At 39.9% G+C, this 17,708-nt stretch overlaps 1 protein-coding gene across 2 annotated transcripts in view; it reads right to left on the bottom strand.

Annotated features, from left to right (window-relative positions):
• The window catches only part of LOC135721220 (uncharacterized), a 91,264-nt gene that overhangs the window by 46,503 nt on the left and 27,053 nt on the right, over positions 1-17,708 (bottom strand). For both annotated transcript variants that reach the window (XM_073813596.1, XM_073813595.1), the window contains one exon: positions 13,349-13,465. In XM_073813596.1, coding sequence (XP_073669697.1) covers positions 13,349-13,465 — 117 coding nt within the window. The remainder of the gene's footprint in view (positions 1-13,348; positions 13,466-17,708) is intronic.

Genomic DNA, 17,708 nt, shown 5'->3' with positions numbered 1-17,708 from the left:
CCGTGCCCTTCTCTCTGACCGGAGCACTGTCAAAGGAAACTGTCAGACCAGTATTATCCCCTTCAGAGTGATTCACTCTATCACATGGTCCTTCGAGCCGGATCTGACAGCTTTCTGGAGACAATATGGAGCCAGGACAACCATCTGCAGATCCAGCAGTGCGTTCTCGACCCCAGCGGGAGATACATTTACCAGCATCACTTGCAAACTTTGAAGTTGGGTACAAACCAAGAGTTACAGCAATACCTTCCACTGAAGCTGAGGAACTCGGAGCGGCAGCCTCAGCTCATAACATCCCGAACCCTGATCCACTTTCACTGCCATTTGTGAGAGCTGAGTCGAATCGATCCGTGACATCTTCTCATCGTAGCCATCGTAGCAGACCGAGATCTCAAGCCAGTGTTGCTTCATCAACCAAGAGGTCCGTTGCAGACGGTCTATCAGAGTTACAGAATGCCATATTGGAGGAGCAGGTCAAGCGTATGGAATTAGCAGAAGTGCAGCGGCAGATTATGGAGCAGACGCTAGTGGATGAGCAGTGTACTCTTCTAGACAAAGAAGCCAGAGAAGCCCTCAATGAGAAGGAGGATCTCCTCAGAGAACAAGAACGGCAGAGACGTCGACTGGAGGAGAAAGCAGAGAGGGCATACAAGAGTAAAGAGGCTATCACCAGGCATCAGATGTTGCAACGGCGACTGAAAGAGAAAGAGATAGAATTGGCGCAAGCAGTTCTTATTACGTCTTTCATGAAAGAGGACGAAGGAATTGAGAGTTCCCGATCCTCCAAACCCCTCAGTGAATGTGAGTACAACCCAAGGTCTTCATCAGAATTTAATCCTTCCCTATTCCACTCACAAGGTGTACATGGACTGCTCCATTCTACTCCATCTAATCATGTTTTACCATCAGTCTCCAGTGTTGTCATTAGTCCACCTGTTTTGACCAGTCTTACATCAGTTCAGCCTGCTTATACTACTACTAGTGTAATTGCCCAGTCACAGCCTACATATATTACAATGCATCCTCCTCCTGTAACCATCAACCCGGCTTCACAGTCAGCTCCCAGACCAGCTGTGAGAGATGTTACTTCACGTGATGCAGCTGATAAAACGCTGTCAGATCCTTACCCCGCAAGGCCACTTTCTTCACGACAGGACACAGCGCTTACAGATCACAGGGCAGCGCCGGATACAGATCTTATGGAGCTCCTAGTTGCCACCTCTTATGGGCTTCCTAGACCTACTCTACCTCACTTCGCCTCAGGGAAAGAGTCAGACTTTGCACTGCTTAAGATGGCTTTGGACAATTTGCTCGATACACATGCTCACCTTACAGAACAGTTCAAATATCAAGTCCTCCTCGATCACTTGAAACTGCCAAGCGCCTACAAGCTAGCCCAAGCTTACATGTACCACCCAAAACCGTACACTGCAGCCCTCCAAGCTCTCCAAGATAAGTATGGGCAATCGCGCCAGCTTGTGCAGAGCGAGCTAGGTGCCATCTTAAACTCACCTCAAGTCAGATCTGGAGATCCAGAAGCATTCGACAACTTTGCCCTATCAGTACAAAGTCTAGTTGGCATGCTCCGCTCCCTCGAGGGTGAGAATGGCTACGAACTACGATGCGGATCCCACGTCGATAGACTGCTCAGCAAACTGCCTATTAACTATCGAGACGCGTTTGTGGAATACAGCATAAATCGAGGCATCCTGAGGACTGGCACTGATCAGACCTACACGCTTGAAGACTTATCTGTTTGGCTTCAGTTAAAGTCACAAGCAAAGCGCATTTCGTCTCGAGCAGCTCTGATGTTCCAAGATCAGCCTAAGCCAGTTAAGGGTCAGAGGAAATCCCAGGGTCCTTCATCTAACGTGTTTTACAACACTGAGAGCCAAGCTAAGGTAGCCCCTCCAGATTCTGCTCACAGCACAAAGTCATCTAAAGGTAAACCCAGTGTAAAGCCTTACTGCCCATACTGTGACACCCGTGAGCATTACCTCAGCTTATGTCCCAAATTCAAAACGCTCACTACATCAGAGATTTCTGCCTGGATTAAAGACAGAGGCTGTTGGCGGTGTGGCAGGACCCATAAACCTGAGGCATGTACTCTCAAGAAACCTTGCCAAGTGTGCAAACAGCAACATTTGACCGTGCTCCACGAAGTGTGTTCTCAAGACGCTAAGAAAGTGTTAATGGTCAGTGCTGCTCCCGACACCATATATGTTGATCGTCCTAGTCGTCCGCAACGAGTCATGTTGAAGCTAGTTAAGGTGCACCTGTACAATGCCGAGCATTCTCTGGAAGGTTTCGCTATTCTAGACGACGGATCAGAAAGAACCCTCATCCTTCCCTCAGCAGTCCGGCACCTCCATTTGACTAAAGAGCCTGAAAATTTGCCTTTGCGTACTGTCCGCCATGAAGTGATCCATCTACAAGGAGCATCTGTCTCTTTCGATATCTCCCCAGCTCATTCTCCTAAACAAAGGTACCACATTTTTCATGCCTTCACTGCTGGTGAGCTAAGCTTGTCTGAGCATAGATATCCTGTCAAGTCACTCATGCGCAGATACCCCCATCTGCAAGGTCTTCCTCTGCCAAATGTTGAAAAGGTCCAGCCGCTTCTGCTGATAGGATCTGACTTTCCACATCTGCTGCTTCCCAAACAACCGGTCAGAACAGGTCCTCCTGGGAGTCCTGTAGCTGTGCGTACTGCCCTTGGTTGGACATTGCAAGGCCCAGCCAACCTCAACCTTACTGATGAGCACTCTCACTGCTACTTCACCATGTCCCCTAATTCAGAGCTGCAGCGGCACGTTGAACGGCTGTGGGAAGTTGACATAAACCCTTATGCCAACACTAGGACTGTGATCCGCTCCAAAGAAGATCAGCAGGCCCTAGAATTGCTGGAACAGCGCACCGTCAAAGTAGAAGTGGATGGAGTAACAAGGTATGCTACTCCATTATTGAGGCGCAAAGCTAGCCTTACACTCTGGACTCCAAAGTACACATTGCTCCCACAGCTACGGAGTACAGAACGCCGTCTAGCTAAAGACACTGCTCTAGCCATCACCTACTGTCAAGAAATACAGAAGCTTGAACAGTTGGGCTATGTCAAACCTCTACCTTCCGACACCGTAGACAGCTCCACAGAGTCCTGGTATCTGCCGCACCACGTTGTTCACCACAACGGAAAGGCGAGGATTGTCTACAACTGTTCTTACCAGCACAACGGTCAAAGTCTTAACAGCCAACTGTTGCCCGGTCCGACTTTAGGTCCTACTCTCCTCGGTGTACTTCTCCGGTTCCGAGAACACAGTGTGGCTATCAGTGGTGACATCAAATCGATGTTTCATCAGGTTCGCCTGGTACCAGAAGACAAGCCCCTTCTCCGTTTTCTCTGGAGAAGTATGAAGAAGGAGGAGGAACCAACAGTGTATGAGTGGCAGGTTCTGCCATTCGGGACGACGTGCAGTCCCTGTTGTGCCACATACGCCCTTCAGCGGCATGTGAAGGATAACAGCAGCGGTCATGAGGACATCCTACATCTTGTGGAGACTGCCTTCTACGTCGATAATTGTTTGACCAGTGTCACCAACGCTGATGAAGCCAAGACCCTTATCGACAGGATGCGTAAAATGCTCTCAACTGGAGGCTTCGACATCAGGCAGTGGGCGAGTAACATCCCCACAGTTGTGGATCATCCTCCATCGGAAGCGAAAGCAGCAAGCACTGAGTTGTGGCTCTCTCAGCCTAGACAAGATCCCGAAGAGCCAGCCTTAGGCCTCCGCTGGAACTGCCTTACCGATCGCCTTGGGTACCGCCACAGACCAGTAGAGTATTCACAGCCAACTCTGAGGAATGTCTACAAAGTAATGGCAACACAATATAATCCCCTAGGGTATCTAATCTTACCCCGCAAGTTACATAATGAGCGCATGGGGTGCAGTTGCATCCGCTTCCACTAGAGGGAGGCAAAGACCACCAAATCCCTTTAGTACTTTGCTTTATTACCCTTTGAATGCCTGTATATTAGTTGTTTATGGCTCTTTCTAGGTTATTTGACTTAACAATTATATTTCAGTATTCTGATTCAATGTTTATTATTGTATTGGATATAACTGTATACCTTTTGTACATTTCATTATACTTTGTACATTGTGATTAATAATATTTTTATTCTTTGTTTCTTTTGTAGACCACACACATACACATGTATACATCCCCACACACCTACAACGTAACTACATATGTACTCATTCGTACATCAATGCCTGTACTTAAAACTTCAATAATAAAGTTTCTGGATGAATGATTTCTCCGTGCCCTTCTCTCTGACCGGAGCACTGTCAAAGGAAACTGTCAGACCAGTATTATCCCCTTCAGAGTGATTCACTCTATCACACCCCTTGAAACCTGATGCTATTAAAGGAATAACACCAGTAATAAAAGATTTATTAAAAGCAAAAGTGATTAGGGAATGCACTGATTCACCTTGTAACACCCCTATTTTTCCTGTTAGAAAAGCCAATACAAACGAATGGCGAATGGTACAAGATTTAAGAGCCATTAATCAAGCAGTGCAAACTAGAGCACCTCTAGTCCCCGACCCCCACACTCTTTTAAATCAATTAAACCCAAACAGCAAAGTATTTACAGTAATAGACATCAGTAATGCTTTTTTCTCTATTCCAATACATAGAGATTCTCAGTTTTGGTTTGCTTTCACTTTTCAGGGAAAAACATATACCTACAATACAATCCCGCAGGGTTTTTCTGAGAGCCCGACAATATATTCACAAGCAATTAGCAGTTGTTTAGCTGAATTTCATCCACCGTGTGAAAGTCAAATTTTAATATATGTGGACGACATCCTTGTAGCTTCTGAAACAGAAGAACAGTGTAGAGCTGATTCAATAGCCTTGCTACAATATCTAGCCAAAACAGGCAACAAGGTCAAAAAACAGAAGCTTCAGTGGGTGAAACCGAAAGTAAACTATCTGGGTCACACATTAACAGCTGAAGGGAAAATGATACAAACCCAGAGAAAAGAAGCTATTTTAAATGCCCCAAAGCCCAAAACAAAACAACAAGTAATGTCTTTTTTAGGATTATGCAACTACTGTAGAGCATGGATACCATGCTATGCAGAAAAAACCCAGCCCATGCTAGATTTAATTTATGGTAAAACAATGACATTAACTGACAAAGTTGAATGGACTTCAGAAGCAGTATTGGCCTTACCTAATTACAGCAAACCCTTCATACAAACTGTTGACTGTAGAAATGATTGCATGGCTTCTGTACTTTTACAGGAACATGGCACAAAGTTAAAACCAGTAGCATTTTATTCTAAGAAATTAGATATGGTAGCATCAGCCCTACCCCCATGTGTGAAGGCAGTTTGTGCTGCGGCACTGGCAGTAGAGGCGTCGGCTGAAATCATTTTATTTCATCCTCTGACGCTTTTGGTGCCACATGCTGTAGACATTCTGTTGTTACAAACCAAGATGCAGTTTCTATCACCTGCACGTCATTTATCATGCATAACAGTGTTGATTTCTCAGCCACACATCGTTATACAGAGGTGTAATACATTAAACCCAGCTACGTTGTTGCCCAACAAAAACGATGGGGAACCTCATAGTTGTACTGAACAAACTGATCAACTGGTTTTGCCCAGACCAGATTTACAAGACACCCCTTTAAATGAAGGACAGGTTTGGTTCGTAGATGGTTCATGTTCTAAAGATAATACTGGAAAGACTATTACAGGATACGCAGTAGTCAGTAAAGACCAAGTCATAGAGGCAAAACAGTTGCCCAACACACACTCAACACAAGCGGCTGAAATAATAGCATTGACCAGAACATGTCAACTTGCCAAAGGCCAATCGTTAACTGTATTTACAGATAGCCAATATGCTTTTTCTACTATTTTTTTGTTTTGCAAAACAATGGGAAAGACGAGGCATGAAAACCTCAACGGGAAAACCCGTAACACACGCATCACTTTTACAACAACTATTGGATGTGATACACCAACCACAGAAAATAGCTATATGCAAATGTAAAGCTCACACCAAAGGCAAAGATGAGATTTCTGTGGGAAATCGAAAAGCAGATGAAACAGCGAAACAGGCAGCCACAGGTCTTCATGGTATAACTGATATCTATGTTGAAAAACAAATGTTAGACCATGAAGTCCTTAAAGATGTACAAAACACAGCCCCACAGAAAGAACAAGATTTTTGGCAGACCCAAGGTGCCACTAAATCAGAGAATGACCTCTGGTGCATACAAAACAAACCCATTTTACCCAAAGCACTGTTTAGAGCAGCAGCGATTTTGAGTCATGGACATTGTCATGTCTCAACAGTGGGGATGGTTAAGCTAATAGAACAGCATTTCATTGCCTATGGATTCAATTCTTACTCAAAAAAAATTTGTAAGGCATGTACCATTTGCATAAAACATAATGCACAGGGAAACATCAGAATAACGAGAGGTAAATTTCCAGATCCAGAATACCCCTTTCAGAATATTTGCATGGACTTCATCGAATTAAACCAGAGTGGTCCATACAAATATTGTCTAGTTCTGATAGATGTTTTTTCGCGTTGGATCGAAATAGTTCCCTCCGCAAAGGCAGACGCTTTAACTGTAGCTAAAGCCCTTTGCAAAAACATCATCCCAAATTATGGCATACCAGAAAAAATATATAGTGACAATGGACCCCATTTTGTAAATGAAGTAATTACATACATGGCAAAAAACTTGTACATAACCTTAAAAAAATCACTGTGCATACCATCCACAAAGCGCTGGATTGGTCGAGAGATCGAACCAGTCGATTAAAAATAAATTAAGAAAAATTATGAAAGACACCAAAAGACCTTGGCCAGAATGTATTGATTTAGTTAAATTATAGAGCAGAATAACACCAACTGTAAAAGGACCCACCCCATTTGAAATATTGTATGGAAGACAGTTCAGACTGCCTTTGTTAACGTCACCTTTGAAAAAAGCAGAAGAAGAACCACATTTTAGTGACTATTTGAAAGCAATTTTCTCTGAACAAGAAGTGATACAAGCAAACATACTGCCCAAATCTCCTCCTTTCTCTGTGTTACAGGAAGTGGCCGTGAAACCAGGTGACTACATATTCATTAAAGTCATCAAACGAAAAACCTGGTCCAGCCCGAAGTGGGATGGTCCCTATCAGATCTTCATTACCACACCTACAGCAGTGAAGATTGCAGAAAGACCCTCGTGGATACATCTCAGCCACATCAAGAAATTCAAAGCTCTGGAAAGCTCACCACTGGATGCGGAATAGTGGGGAAGACTAGGCTACAAAGGGGGGCAGCCTTTTTAGTAGGCTGTGTATCGTATAGAGATACTCAGATTTAGGGGTGTGCCGGTTTCAGAATTGGTGATGACGGTTATGACATGAGTCAAATGTGACGGTTCGTAACATAACCGTCTGTGGGGGGCGTTTTGCTCGTTTAAATGCTTGTGGATTGACGCGAAAGTGTCATTTTACCATAAAATCATGAATGTGATGCCAAGTGTGTTTTTAACAGTAATGACTTTAAGGAATTTAACAGAAAGCAGTGAAATATTTAAAAACACACTGTTGACAGAAGACTGCGCTGTCACTCTCTGCTCAGCATAAATGAATCCTCTCTCATCTATTTTAATAATCTTCAGAGAAACAGATTTAATTGTGTCTATATCTGTCATTACATGGACCAGAATGTGGGTTAAAAAGCGTCTTGAAGAGGTTTTCCTCATAAATGCATGTAAAGTAAAGTAATATGAACTTGAGATTTTTATACTGTTATTAAACTGCACAGTATGCGCTGCAAACGCAGCCGACAATGGCCACGCGCGGCAAACGCTCTCCATATACAGTACGCGCTGTTCAGTGCTCACACTTGCGAAGTAAACCGGTGTCATGAGCAATTCAGTCCCCCCGAGCAATTCGGTCTCCCCTAGGACCCCGCGTGATTCCATTGGCTGAAAAAACTCCTCATGGGTAGTTTTTTTAGCGCCTTATTACAATTCCTACAAAATCGCGTTATGATTTATGTAGTTAGAACGTTGTTAAAATTACAATTGATGTCTTTTAAATGATGTTTTATATAGTAGTATATAAATGAGGCTATAAGTGGGAGATCTACACATTGCTTGTGTCATATTATTTAGATATTATATTCTGTACTATTTCCACTTCTTACTGTCTACTTATACAATTACTTACTCATTAATCCCTTATACAAAACATTACTACATAGTTGAATCACACATTTAAATTATAATTTATAAGCCATGATAACTACACTTTTACGATTAAAAAAATATATTCCGTAAGGTATGTACATTTTTAATTTGTAAAAATAAAAGTATGTTTTTTGTAAAGCAGATGATGACACAAAAGTACTGACATGTCTGCAACTTGAATATTAGTTTATTATATTATTTTTTTGGTTAACTTTTATTTTAAAAACATTTTGTACAACGTAATTAGCTTGCTAGACCACTTACCTTACGCAGACGAGATATCGCAATCACACATTTTTGAGCAGGCATTAGTGCTAGGTACCAATCGGGGTCCTAGGGGAGACCGAATTGCCCGGGGGGACCGAATTGCTCATGACACCGGCGTTTGAATAAACAAGACACTGATTAGCTACTTACTCTACGTTTATTTAAAAATAACAGCAAGACAAGCAGTGAATGTGCTTTCAGGAGAGTTAGTAGATTAGCATGGGAGGATTTGAACTTGAAAAGAGGAGTGTACTGACGCCTTTCCGCAGTTAAATCAACATTCCTTCTTATGGTCATTCATGTTTATTTGATGCTATAAATTAACTAGAAGGAAGAGATGATTTGAAAGGTGAGACTTTGTTTAATATGTTTAATCTCAAAAGTAACCGTAAAGTAACCTGGTCTGTCCTGTATGTCAGCGCGTTGTCAGTGTCTGCTCCGCTCTGTATTTTTCACTGCGTGAGAACATGGTGGGGCGTATAACACAGACTGTTAACAATTGTTTTAAATAGTATTTAAAAATTCTTTATGATAAAAAATGTTTTTTAAATATTTTAATAACACGGTTTTGCCGGTTATAGAGTTCTAATGACGGTGTTCAACTATAACCGTCAGTCTCACAGTTATATAATGACCGTCACAGCCCTACTCAGATTAGCTGGCCATCTCAAACCTAGTGAAGAAACCAACTGATCCCTTTTCCGCCCTTTTAGGAGCCTACAGAGCAGAAGAGAAATGGCTGACAGTTTGAAGATGTTCATCGTAATCCTGGCAATCGTGCTGGTGTGTGAGGTAGACCCTGTTGGGACGAAGACAAACAACGAAAGAACAAGGAGAAACGGAGGAGAATGGAGTAGTCAAGAAAGAGGAATGGATCAACAGAATGAAAACTACCAGAACACCTACGAGATCAACATGTGGTATCGTTATGCGAAGTACGTCGCACGGAGTGGAAACCACACAAACTGCTACGTTTGTTCAAAGATGCCCAAGTCAGGAACGAATCCGCATGTGGAACAAGAACCAGTATTGAATACCAACGACTTGTTTCCTGAGTGTCTGACATCTGCATATACACCAGTACTTCTGAACGCCACTTTAAAGTATCGCCTGCCACAACCAGTGGATTTAAATATACTGACTTTTAAGAACCTTAAGATCCTGCCAGAAAATGTAAGTGTTAGAATGTATGGTCCCATTCATGTTTCACCAAGAACAAAGTTCATCTGTTATGAAAACACTATAACATTGGGTGTTGTCAACGGCTACCTTGGAAGAGTTCCGGAGCAGAACTGCCACATCATGTACACCCCTTGTACAACAAACCGAAAAGGACATTTCAACGAGTCTGAGGCTAGGAAAGGAAGCACATGTACCGATTATTTCACCGCACCCAATGCCATGGGGACTAATTCCCAAACCAACTTCGTCTGGTTATGTGGACTGACCATATACCATAATCTTCCGGTCGGGTGGACAGGAAGATGTGCCCCGGTACGGCCTACAGACCATTCATTTGTCATTACTGCTACAGAAGTTCAACATCGCGGTAAGAGAGACATTTTTGCAAAACAGGATTCCATATGGGGAACGGACGTCCCCAATGACCACAAGCTATGGACAAACGGACAAAAAGTGAGCCTTGCCTTGTTCCCTTGGTTGGGGACTGGAAAGCTCATGCTACGAATGGAGACTTTTGATTATCGGTTTGAACAGTTTGTTAATTCTACTCGAGCTGCATTGCAAGGCATTCGTGTGGAACTGACAGCCCTACGTATGATGGAACTTCAAGACCATATGGTGCTTGACCAGTTGACCGCCTCCCTCGGAGGTGTCTGCCAGATTATAGGGGCAAGTTGTTGCAGTTTCATTCCTGCGAATGATGCCGACGGGGCAATTATTGAACAGGCCATCAACAATCTCACAAAGTTGTGCGACGCCATGGAAAAAGACTATGTTACAACTGAGGATATGACGCAATGGTTGTTTGGAGGGTCTTGGTGGGAAAGACTGTTGAAAATATTCGTTCCAATACTATCTGCTCTTTTGCTGATATGCATGTGTTTGACTTGTGTGATACAATCTGTGTCAAGAATGACAAAGAAAATGATTCAATCTGTACTCACTGATGCATATTTTATGGGTAATATTGCAGACGGAGAAGACTACAAATTTGTTGTCCGAAAACTACTAAAGCCTATGATAATACTGTGTAGAATTTTATTTTTTATTTTTGTCTATTCATGACGGTTTAATCCTAAAGTGCCTAAGAAGGTAACGGGTTAGAACCCGAAGTAAAAGCCATTATAAATGATAAACAGGTGGGAATGTTGGAGAAAATGTATTTCTTATTACATTTTCTAATATATTATGTTACCATTTAAGAATGTATATTCCTTGGCTTAGATTTAGGAATGTATAATCATTTGCTTAGAATCATATTAATCTAATTGCCAAGGTGAAATAGTGGGTAGAATGTTCCCTTGTTATCATACGACCTTTGATTACTGCATATTCAAGCTACATCATCAAGTTACTATCTCTGTTTTGGTAGAATGTATTCAATCCTATTCTTCTAGACTTAGAAAAATGTGTGATGTTGTTACCATTGTGAAGGTCTGTGAGGTTCAACCTTCAAAATGAACCGATAACCAGTGATTAAAACCTAAATAAATACAGTCCGCAGAGAGGCTCAGATCGAGAGACAGTTGAATGTTTCCTGATGAGACATCTCAATCTGGGTTCTCCCTGCAGAGAATTATACTACCCCATTTGTGGTCTGAGTGTGTCTTATTTTTGTTAAGGTTCATAAGTATTTTAAACCTGACAGTTTCCCAACCCAGTCCTACATGGCACCCCACCCAGGGTGTTTTACATGTCTCCCTATATAAAACACCTGATTTAACTCATTAGCTTGTTGGTGAGTTAATTAGGGAGACATTCACAGCCTGCTCTCCTGCTCAATTTATCTTGGATTATATGCCATTATATGTCTGATATCGCTGCCTTATCCAAGTATTCCTAATAAATACCTTGTTAACTCACCACTGGATCCCATATTTGCATTCCTGACAAATACATCTCATCCAGAGGTAGCGTATAGACTGTATTGTCATTAGATTTCATGTCTTTACCTCAGACAGATGACTTCTTGATCTTTGTTCTGAAGATCTCTCTTAGAGATCTTTTATCAGTGTGTTAAACTTCAGCAGCACTGCACAGATCTACCAACGTATGACATCAAAGCACCGTGTGAAACCTGTGATTCCTGGTAGAACTTTACATAGATCTGTCTGTGCAGCTCAAATTAACTGGACTGGGCTGGCAACTACATTTACAAGATACAACAAATTACCCTCAGTGTAATCTGTCAATGAATGGTTTTAGATTTTTCCGTCACTCCTCAAAAAATTTGTCAAAGACAGAAACTTTACGGTTAACCTGACCTCTAATCTCATCTAACACCAAGCTGGTAGAGTCATCAGTCTTATGCATAAATCTGATCAGTTTTGTGATGATCATTAAATCAATGTCTTTTGGAATTGAGTGTCAGAAGTGTTTAGTGTGCGTTTAGAAAAACATAAATACAATATGTAACATGTAATAACACAATATTATTTTATTATTGTGTTTTGTGTCGTCATATCATTTGATAACTGACGAACATTTATAATCTTCTCATAAACTACATAATCTCTGTAGAGTGACCTGACTATACATTCTATAAAAATAATGAAAATAGTTTTTTTTAGTATTTTATACTTCCTATCTTCAAACAACATACGCTTTGTCAATATTATTAGTTTTTATAATTTAATTTTGAAGAAAATTGAAATAATGCTGTAAATAATTAGTAAAATGAACCTAATAAAGAAATAATAAGTAACGACTTTGCTATCTAAAACAAAACTGAACTGTTTTATTGGCTGCATCAGTAGTACAGACAGTTAAATAGGGAGGATAAAAAAATCTGATAAACTGTCAGACAGGGCTAGGGACAGGGCTAGGGTTTAAGGGTATTGTGCCAGGGCCTAGATTTGAGGCCCATGCAGGGCTAAACTAAATGTACAAACATGTTTACACCTTTAAATTCAATGTGTATTATGTAAGGGATAATGTAGAGGCAGTCGGTAGTTATCGGGAAATAAGCCCCGACAGTGTGATCAGGACCCGACGCGAAGCGGAGGGTCTTGTATCACACTGAAGGGGCTTATTTCCCGATAACTACCGGCTGCCTCTACATAATCCCGCTTATTACACGGCTACTTGCCACATAAGAAAAAAACCGGACATGAATATGAATTTGAAACATTTTATTGGCATATTTGTTTTAAATAAACATTTTTATCCTTCCGCGAAACTTTGCACAGATGCATAAAATGATCGTAATACCTTAATAAGATCCTCTGCTTCATACTTGTCTCCATTTTTTCTCTTTTAGTCAGTCTTTGAGAAGTTTTAATGCCCATTCTGTATTTTTTTGTGTGTTGGCTTCGTAGCTGTCATGCTCTATTTTGTCAAGTTCAGTCTCAGTAAGCTCTCTGTGTCTTGTCGTGGTTGTCCAGTGTTTGTCACAAGATGGCGCCAAACAGTAATCTTTATTGATCTTTATTGGCGCGGAGCGATTTTACTCGTACAAGTAGTACCGGCTATGCGTTATTACTTTGGAGCGGTTATTATTTGAAAAGAACGAACCTGCAAATGTCTCAACTGACCAATCAGAATCAAGCATTCCTGAGAGCCGTGTAATAAAACAGAATAAAGATCTGTATCTGTATCAGCTGTAGATGATTCTTACCCAATAATTCAGCGATCTTACGGCGATAGAAAATCACACCAGCAGCAGCAGCAGCAGCAATAAACAGAAGGAAGAAAACAGATAGTCCTGCTACAGCACTTGGAGACAGACCTGGCTCTGTAATGATAAAAACACACAATCAGTACTGTAACTCAATCTGTTAATCTGATCATAAACAAACATCAGAAACCATCAGCAGATATGATTTAAACTGAATAAATGTTAAACTGATTCTATTTAAAGTCAATAATAAAAACCTCTAACATCAGGTGTAATGACTGAATGATTGTTATGTTAACCGGATGTGTTGTATAATTTGTCATGTGATAATTTAAGACAAAGTAACAAAGCTGCAAAGTATCACATAGACACGTTCACACAGATCACAAACAAATTAATAAAAAAAACTTTAAGAAATACTTTTAGAACTTTTAATATTTTATGTATATAAGAAATAGTTTTCCAGAAAATTACTTAAATTACTTTCTTTAAAAGATACAGTTCACAAAGCAATGTTTATTGTGTCATCATTTATTCATTTTTTTTTTCCAGTGAGTTTCTCTGTGATTGGTTTTCTACCGCAATCTATCTTTATCTCCAACGCCTGTCACACAGTATTCTTCCATCTTAGAAATATCTCAAAAATACGCCATATTTTGTCTGATTATCCACACTTTTATGACCTCTAGAATAGACTATTGTAACTCGTTACTCTGGTGATGTCACACAAATCAGGTAAACAAGCTTCAGCAAAATGCCGCTGCAAGAGTGCTTACTCGATCTAAGAAATATGACCACATAAGCTCAATTTTGGCATCTTAACACACTGGTTACCAGTTAAATACTGCATACATTTAAATAAATAAATAAATAAATAAATATTATACAGTGCAAGGTTAAGGTCTATATACAAAGAATGGCAGAGCTAAAAATAAATGGGGTTGCCAGGGGGTGACCAAGGCTACTTTATGGGGTCCATAGTCCATGAAAGAAGACAATGTGCAAAAAGCAACAAAAAAGCATGAATGAATCTCATGATTGCTGATTACTTCATATTACCCCACATTAGATAAATATTCCTATAGGCTACTGCACTGACTGTTTGGATTACTGGCACGTAAACATAATGTAAGGATGAATTTTAAACCTTTTTTATTTCTCCCATGTCCCATCTGATTTACTGTCTGTTTATGAAACAAAAGATTTCACGTTAACTGCAGTAACTTTTGTAAAATCTAATTCCATGATACACCTTAAACACTTTTGAGCCCATTTAAGATAAATTTGGCTTTACAAAGTTATAGTTTAATGACAGAGACTTTAACAGGTAGGCCTATAAGACCGAATGCAATAAAATGTTTAAGATAATCAATTGTTTACGATTATACTCAACAAGATATCTATTTTAAGAGATGTTAATGTGTTTTTGTGCGTAAAACCTAAAAGACGTCGGGAACATAAACTCATTTAGCTCTGTGCACGCACGCTATTTTTGGGTAGGAAGCCCAGTCTTTAAGCACAGACTTTATTTAGTCCACAAAAAGACAAATACTATGCACACCCTCTTCCAGCCTACTGTTGTGGAAAAATAATACTAATACCAGGATCTGTCCATCAGAGATGATTTATTTACTTGTACAAGGCTCAACGCATACTGTTTTAGCAAATAAAAATATCATGCCAGATATAACAGAGAAATCATAAGGTCACTACTTTAAGCATAAAGAATACAAATACAAAAACAATAAATGCATAAAGAATACATTTCTATTACAATCCGTAACATATATTTCTTTGAAGATGTAAAGATATAAATTTCCATTACACTACGATGAAATCGTTGTGTAAAACTTGCAAAGTACGTAAACATTTTCTTAACATTTGTTTTTAACAATGTGTTGTGCTGCAGCACGTCAAAATAAACACATCAATAAACATAAAAATAATTATATGAGGTAGTGAAATTAGCGCATTAAATTTGGACACCTCGGACACCCCTCCAGCTCCGCCATCTTATTGGAGTATTCCACTGTATTGCATAGATGGGCTAAATGTGCCAAAAGTCGCAGAGGGGAAAGAGCCAAAGTCTGCCCTGCTGCTGTTTTCAAATTAAATTTAAAGGGGAATGAAGCAATCACGAATCCGTTTACAATCCCTAAAGCCCCCCTAAAAATGCCCTAACGAGGCCCCTGGTCTAAACTAAAAGACATTTCTCTTTAACAAAGCATTTACATAATATCTTGTAAACATACTTGTGTCACAATAGTAAGCTTGTCCGGTATGACACTTGCATTACATACAAAAAGGCACCTAAGCTAATAGGTGTTTGTTTCTCGATCACTGTCACCTGAGTTTTAATTGCGGTCACCATTCATCACCACATAACTATTTAAGTTACAGATCACACACACACTTCGTCCAGTCTTGTTTATGCAAGCTGCTTCCATACATGCTATGTTAACTAACCTCGTCGTTGTCTGTGAAACCCTCGTTGGAATCAAGGAAAGAACTTGGGACTATCTGTTATACTGGAACAGTGTGTGTGTTGTTGGGACTATCATCAGAACAATACCATTTTCACAAGTTTCTCCTGTTATTGACTGTTAAATAAAGAACTATTTTGTGTACATCTACTAATGACATGTCTTTTCAAGATATACTTCACCCCTCCTTGCACACACAAGTCACAGCAATAAACAATGCTACTGTAGTCTCATATTGCAATGTTCATTGAACTTTGAAATGCAACCCAACCTTTTCCCAACAGATCGCAGTAAGATTTGTCTCATTATCTATTTACTCACAGGTGAAGCACTACACTGTGCCGAATACATCTGGCATCAGTATAAAGCATCCCTATATTCCATCAAGGACTTGTTTCACTTTGAAGAGGTATTTTGAATTCCACCTGTTTGTGATAATCTTCGGCAGTGGAATACTCACTGTGGTTTCAAATGCTAGCGGCTGCTAGCTGTTGGGATGAACGAGCCCTCATTACCACTAGGGATGCTCCAAATCAATTTTTAAGGCCGATACCGATTTATTATCTTCGTGATGTGCCTATACCGATACCAATTTTTTTTACAACAACAAACAACAACAACAATTTTTTAGCAGATATGCAAGCTCTTTGATGACTGTAACTGTTAACAATTTTTAATAGAAACTCAAATAAATGAGCACAACAAATATTTCTTCTGCAAAGAGATATTATATATCTCTTTAAAAAGGCTTATGTCTCTTAAAAGTAGGGGTGGGACAAAAAAATTGATTCTTAGATGAATCGCGATTCAGACGTGGGCCGATTCTGAATAGATTCACAAATGTCAAGAATCGATTCTTAAATGTAAGTTTACAAAATAATAACATGCACTGCAAAAAAATGACTTTCTTACTTAGCATTGTTTAGTTTGTTTGGTTTATCATTGTCTATCATCTTTTTGTTTCTATCTCAATCTTCATGACTAAGTAAACGGACCATTATCTTAGTATGAATCTACTTGCATGAACCAAGGCATTCAACAGGCTGCCCTTTGCATTTACATGGCCCAAGCTTTTTGGGTCTGTTAAAATATTCCAGTTATAATAATCTTTAAAATTGACAAAAAGTTATAGGTTAAGACGCATGTCAAAAGTGTTAAAGTCAAATGTATAAAAATTATTTTAATTTGCAACATGATGCATCCAGAGACCATCAAACCGCCAAATCATCTCAGTTTATTTGTGAAGCCAATTAAAATGAATAAAATTGTGTTATTATTTTAATATTATTTGAATGATCATTTCAATTCTTCTCTTATATCATTGCACTTGCATCAGTCCCAGTTGTTCAGCAAATTGAGATGCGATGCACGCAGCAGAAGCAATACACACGCAGTGAAACAGACAGTTCTGCATGTTCTCGTTCCTTCATGCACTGAAATGTCTTGGCTTTATCAGCAATTCCTATATATTCCTATCCCTTCCTAAGACCTGGATGTTCACATACATGGATATCACGTTTTTTGTTATTTGCACCATAGTTAATTCTGTGTAACTGGAACCTGTTGTACACAAACGTGGACAATTACACTGCTATGTTCAAAGAAAAATATTCTGTTATTATATTTTTTTTTTCTAACCCAAAATAGCTGGAAGAAATCTAAAATGCAAGCCAAACCAAAGCTCGGGTCTTAGGAGGTTAAATTTGTACTGGCAGCATGAGCAAATTCTGCCCCACTGGCTTAAACTAGCAATAAACATTTGGATTGCACTTTGCGCTGCATTGCGGCGGGTGTATGATAGTGGGCTTTTGGCAATATTGTTATTACACTTTGCCTCATGTAAACACAATATACTTCCATAAAAATAATGAAATTAA

Source organism: Paramisgurnus dabryanus, chromosome 24, assembly GCF_030506205.2.
Source record: "Paramisgurnus dabryanus chromosome 24, PD_genome_1.1, whole genome shotgun sequence".
NCBI classification, from domain to species: Eukaryota; Metazoa; Chordata; class Actinopteri; order Cypriniformes; family Cobitidae; genus Paramisgurnus; species Paramisgurnus dabryanus.
The sequence above is the reverse complement of the archived record's forward strand: the minus strand, read 5'-3'. Positions and strand labels throughout refer to the sequence as shown.